Source organism: Pseudophryne corroboree, chromosome 6 (genome assembly GCF_028390025.1).
Source record: "Pseudophryne corroboree isolate aPseCor3 chromosome 6, aPseCor3.hap2, whole genome shotgun sequence".
Classification (NCBI taxonomy): Eukaryota; Metazoa; Chordata; class Amphibia; order Anura; family Myobatrachidae; genus Pseudophryne; species Pseudophryne corroboree.
In genome coordinates, this window is record NC_086449.1 from 15193428 (window position 1) to 15200176 (window position 6749).

The following is a 6749-nucleotide window of genomic DNA, read 5'->3' on the forward strand; positions in this document are numbered from 1 at the left end:
TCCTGCCTTTAAGTCACTTGAAATAGTGACTCCTAAATCCCTTTCCTCCTCAGTAGTTTCCATTATAGTACCCTTGATACTATATTTAGCCTTTGGGTTTTTGAGACCCAAGTGCATAATTTTGCATTTGTTAGCATTAAACTATATTTGCCACTTTCTTGACCATTTTTCAAGCCTAGCTAGGTCATCAATCATTTATTTTACCCTTCCTGGTGTGTCTACCCTGTTGTATATCTTTGTATCATCTTCAAAAGTCATACTTTCCCTTCAATACCATTTGCAATGTCACCAACAAAGATACAGATCTGTCCACTTACATCTCTGCTTTTTTACCAATATGGCACAACATGCAAAACACGACTAAACTGTTTTTCATGATTAGCGAGTGGATGAATTTAAAAATTTTTGTTTGCCATAATATAATATGTATAAAGTAACATATTAAAGAAGCAAATTAATAAAAATCACAAGGCATGGTCAAATCTCTGAGTCTATGGCATGCAAAACCATGCCATACATGGCGGGATATATCAAAGATGTATGTGGACACATCTATATTAAATAGTACTGGTCCGAGTACAGATCCCGGGGGTACTCCACTGGTAACATTTTCCTACATAGATTGCACTCCATTTGCTACAACTGTCGGTTTCCTATACTGCAACCAGGTTGTTATCCATTTAACTGTTTTATAATCCACCCCCACGCTTTCAAGTTTATTTAGCAGTCTGCAATGTGGGACAGTGTCAAATGCCTTACTAAAGTCTAGATATGCTAGATCCACAGCTCCCCCTTGATCTATTATTTTCATCACAGAGTCAAAAAAGTCACTCTGTGATGAAAATAATAAGTCCACCTGGACCAGGAGATTTATTAGTCTTAATTTTTTTTAATCGCTCTTGGACTACTTCCTCAGACAGATAAGTATTAAGTAACGGGCCTTTATCATTACTATTATTATTGTTACTCACTAATCCCACCATATGGTTCTCTCTAGTAAATATGGATGAAAAAAATGTGTTCAATATTTCAGCTTTTTCTTTATCGTCAATTATCAAGAATCCCAGTTTGATTTTTAATGGTCCTATATTCTCTTTTTTTAGCATCTTACCATTTATGTACTTACAGAGTATTTTAGGGTTAGTTTTACTCTACTTAGCGATTTGCTTTTCGTTTTCTATTTTAGCTGCTCTGATTTCCTTTTTGCATTTTTTGTTACATTATTTATAGTACTGGAATGACTTCGCCTTCCTGTCTGATTTGAAAGCTTCGAATGCTCTCCTCTTTTTATCCATTTCTTCCTTTACCTTTTTGTTTAACCACATTGGTTTGAATTTGATACTCTTATTTTTACTGCCCATGGGGATGCACTTATGGGTATATGGGTATATTTGTCTAGAATCATTTTAAAAACATCCCATATTTCAGTAGTTTCCTTTCCCTGAAACAAAGTTCTCCAATCTATGTCCTTTAGTGCATGTTTCAGCATGTTAACATTTCCTTTTTTAAAGTTAAAAGTCTTAGTTGTAGCCTTAGAGTACTGCTTTTGAAAGCAAATGTCGAATGTGATCATATTGTGATCACTGTTACCCAAGGTCTCGCCTACTGTGGTATTTGTTATTATCTCCATGTTTTTAGTTAGGACTAGGTCCAGTATAGTCCCTACTCTGGTTGGTTCTTTGACTATTTGTGACAAGTAGTTATCTTTTAGCATATATAAGAACCTCTTACCCCTAGCTCTATCACATGATTCGCTGGCCCAATTTATGACTGGATAATTAAAGACATTTTGTGCTCACCTTGTGTCCCTTGTTATGATGTCATGTGATCTGCAGTTAGACAACAAAGAAAATGTTAAAATTTTAATGTAGCCAACATTAATACAAACATTAAAATTGGATAGAATTGCACTGAAAGCAGAAATGACACAAACCTGATGCACAGTCTCATGAAACACTATCCTTCCACCAGATATTTATTTGCCTTTAATAAAAAATATTCACAATCAGGCTAGGCCAAAAACCAATAGATAAAATATATAAATCTGTGTATAAATAAAGAGCATGTAACCCCTTCTATTAATTAAAAGCAACTAAAAAATAAAAATAAAGATGTTGGCTATGATATAAGCGCAATTATTTAATTTCCCCAACAATCAAAATAGCAAAATCAATTTTATATTATAAAATATGACATGTCATCTGGGTAAAGTGTGTCAACTTCTGGTGACATCAATCATCAAGATCCTACTATATAAATTATGATGTCCCAGAAGTACATATGGCTAAATGAGGACAAAATTGTAGGATTTCAACTCTGTCCTTTGTCTGACTGCTTGCTTCTCACAATCATAGTAGATAGAATTCTAAGCAGCCACAGCAGTGCAGAATTTTATACAATGTATGCCCCTAACCATGATGGGTTATTGTTATCTTAATTTAACCCACAAGCACAGCCAGGTGTGGAAACTCTTGCTTGCAATATGCTTGATGTCTCTTATTTATTGATTCTTTTGTTCACTACCTAATAATTTATTGAATGCTTTTGTGATGTCTTTGTTCCTCAAGCTGTAGATTATAGGGTTTAAAAATGGAGTGATGACTGTATACAGCACAGAAAGCGCTTTACTGATGTTCACTGGTTTGCCTTTGGTCGGTATAAGATACATAGCATTAAATGTCCCATAAAATATAGATACCACCACAAAATGGGAACTGCAGGTTGAAAAGGCTTTCTTACGTCTAACAATTGAAGTCATTTTAGCAATGGTATAAATGATATAGGAGTAGGATAAAGCAATTACTATAAAGGAACATAAAAAAAATGGAATACTTAAAATACTTGCTATCAATCGAACTGTGAAAACACTGGAGCAGGAAAGTTTAAGAACAGGGTCAAAATCACAAAAGAAATGGTCAATAATGTTTGGTCCGCAGAAGTGCAGTTGGTGTATTTGTGATGCTTGAATGAATACACAAATACAAGTAGATATCCAAGACATGATAATCAGCTTCATGCAGAATAAAGAGCTCATTATAGAGTTATAATGTAGAGGGTTACAGATGGCCAGATATCGATCATAAGACATCACTGTCAAAATAAAACACTCTAGAACTTCAGAAAGACCAAATAAATAAAATTGGGTGAAACATCCTATGAAGGATATGGTGCTTCTATCAAACAGGATAACTCGAAGTAGATTGGGGACAATATCAGTGGACAAAATAAGGTCAGATATGGAGAGTTGGGTGAGAAAGTAGTACATGGGAGAGTGGAGATTCTTGTTGTTGCACACTAACATTATAATCAGGAGGTTGCCACATATTGTTGCACAGTAAATTGCAAGAAAAGAGAAGAAGAGTAGAGCTTTAAAACTGGTAATATTATCAAATCCTATAAATATGATGGTTGTGAGATTGTTATAATACATTTGTGAAAATAAAATAGTCCTGGAAATCAGAAGTCAACTCACATCTATAAATAAGGGTTCATACCTGTACCAATTGGTCACAAAAAAACCCAATTGCTTGTGAATATTTTATAGCTGGAATATATATACGTATATTTTATCCACTGGACTCTGAGAGGAACACATCATTCTTATGCATATCATGCCTATGCTGAAAGTTGATCATCATCCACAACAGTTCAGTGATAGATATTTGTTAATTTGCCATTGGTCATACTAAAACCATTGTTGAGATATAATCCATCACATCACGATATGAAGCCATATTGCATTGCGAACTAATACACCAGATATAACCTGGTTGTATAAACAGATGGGTCCACGGTTATCTTGGCTAATTTGTCATTACAGCAGGGGATTAAGTCTGACTACCCAGTCTCAGTTAATCCTATTAATTTCTATTAGCAGTTTCTTATATTATTAAAGGGCAAGATAAATATGGACCCATCTGTACCTACTTCCATTCTGGAGTCCGTTCTGTTCCCCCTTAGCATTGGGCCCAGTGCTAAGGGGGAACAGAATGGACTCCACACAGCAGCCTGATAACACAGGCAAGGCTGCAAGCAAAGAGAGCAGCTGTGAGAGGTAATTGGTGCTTTGCATGGTGCACCTAAAAGAACTGTTCATATACTAACCATCAGTCAGATTGGTGCATGGGAAGAATTGCTTTCTACTAACACGCTTTAACATCCATGCATGTGCTTGCCATGTGTTAAGAACTGCCTAATACCTTTTGATTTGGTTGGTACACTTGCATGCTGTACCCAAAAGAACTGCGTTGGAAATATCTACAGTGGGACTCTAATTTGCATACTACAGCTGATTATTTGCCTCCAGAGAGGATAGGTGGATACCTCTGTAATAATAATCTGAAAATAGAGCTTTATTGTGGCAAATAGAGTGCTGTAATTGGCAGCTCCATAAAGTGTTCAAGTGATATTGCTTTTTTCCTATACTGTGAAACATATAATATATACTTTTTAATAATACTGCCCGGTATTTACATGTGATATTGTAATTTATTGTGTTTTATTCTTATAAAAGGTTATCAAAGTAAGAAGCGCTGTCTCATACTTTCTTTTTTTCTGCTTTCAAATTTGGGTTAATTGGAACTTAACCCCCGAGACTAGTTGCTAAATACTTCGAGGAAAGTGGCGCCAGGTGTATATTCTTTGTAAAAGAAGTGTTAATAGTTTGTTTTTTTTTATCAATAAACAAAATGCAAAGTGAATTAACAGAAGAGAAATCTACATCAAATCAATTTTTCAATATTTAAATCAAATCAACATTTGCCTTCAAAACATCATCAATTTTTCTAGGTACACTTGCACTCAGTGTTTGAAGGACCTTGTCAGGAAGGTTGTTCCAATATCTTGGAAAATTGACCACAGATATTTTGTGCATGTAGGCTTGCTCAAATCCTTCTGTCTCTTCATTTATCCCAGAAAAACTCAATGATGTTGATTATTTCACGCTTTGCATCACAAAAGCTTGTATACACAATAAGGGTAAATACTATAGATATTCTATATTCTCTGTAAGCCTGAGTGTTTGGTCTGTTTACATGCTTGTATAACATACAGTGATACAATGCAGCACTGTAGTTTTACTGTTTTAATGTTCATTAAAAGTGTTATATTGTGTTTTATTTACACTAATTAATTAATGTATCAATGACATTTTACTTTATATTTCACTAATGAAAGTCACTAATAATGTAAAATTATTTTTTGTACAATTATAGAAATGTACTTTCTCATAAATACACAAAGCAAATTAAAATAAAAGAGGAAATTATTAACTTTAAGAAATTACTTAAAATTAACATTTATATTTTAAAATTTATGCTTTTAAAAGTTTCAAAGTTATGCATTTAAAGTAAAAAAAGTCTTGCTTGTAGATAAAATGTAAAAAATATATTTTATCTAGAAATAAAATAGATTACACACTGAACGATAACAAAATATTAAGAAAAGTTATAATTAAAATTAATGTACAGTATTTGAAAAAAATAAAATAAACTAATTTGTTAAATCTAATAATATAAGATTGTTAATTCTTCAGTTATAGAACTATTGGATTAAAAAACTTAAGTGCAAATGATATGCATGGCTATAAAAGTAAGGTTTTTTATAGACTTTGTAGATAAATAGTTTCTTACTTAATGGTTAAGGCTGTTGAACATAATTTTGTTTTACCAAATGAAAAACAATGTACTTACTTGTTTGCTCTGGCAATTTAAAAAAAACAAAACCCAGATATTCTATAAGGCCTTTTGTGAAATGTCTTGCATGGTATAATGAAATGAAAAAGACTGCGGCTGTAAAACTCATTTTATAAACTGATAGGTTAAGCCCTGAAGGCATCCTTACTCTGAAGAGTCCAGTGTTAATCTCCTGAGTGATTATATCAAGTCTGTGGTGTTTATTTAGCTATAACAAAAATATTCAGAAAGAGATACTAAGAAATTGTAATTTGAAAAATAAATTCAGGAAAAATATAAATAAATTGTGGTTTAATATGTTAAATATAGACTAATGAGCCCATGGATCAAACTGTATGTGTCCTGGCTTTGGCCATAAGTTATTCTTAAATTGAAATGCTCATTGTTTTATAATCCTTTTCTTTGCATTTCTGCATTTATAAAATGAATAACATAAATAAAGCAAAAATTGATTAATATCAATGGTTTGCGATATGGATGGCAACAGCCAATGAATAGATGTATTGGATGTAAACAAAAAACTACCATTAATAAAAATTCAAGAAAAATATTTACTAGACCGCAAAGTACTTACCAAGTCTCTCTCTGAGGTAGATACAGGGTAGGAAGTAAGTCAGGTAAACATTGCACAAAGGTACATACTGTATATAAAAAAATGTATACTCTTTATGCACACATACTGTATCCAGAGCTGTACACCCACCTCTGCAATTATAGCATATGCAGCTGTTTTGATTTACGTTACCATAGTCATCATCAGTGAGTATTTATATCTACAATATTCTTACTGAAAAAAACACCTTCAGGCATATATATAGGACTTGTTTATGTCCATGTCTGCATTGGCTGCATTTGCATGAACACACCATACCTGAATATTGTCTACATCAAAACCTTACTGTACTTTCCCCTGACCCAGCTTGTCTCTCCAACCAATGCCCTTTTTTCCTCCTCTCATTTTACTTTCAAACTGCAGTACACAAGCAACTCTGAATTCGGCCCCAGTAGCAAACATCTAAGTCTGTCTTTACAAAAGTAATCAGTGTCCTAGTTACA

At 33.3% G+C, this 6749-nt stretch overlaps 1 protein-coding gene across 1 annotated transcript; it reads right to left on the reverse strand.

The window, feature by feature from the left end:
• Positions 1–2500: 2500 nt before the first annotated feature.
• LOC134934018 (olfactory receptor 5P55-like) lies at positions 2501–3430 on the reverse strand. The gene has a single exon (XM_063929540.1). It carries the CDS (start codon positions 3428–3430, stop codon positions 2501–2503), a length of 930 nt encoding a protein of 309 aa, XP_063785610.1.
• Positions 3431–6749: the final 3319 nt, after the last annotated feature.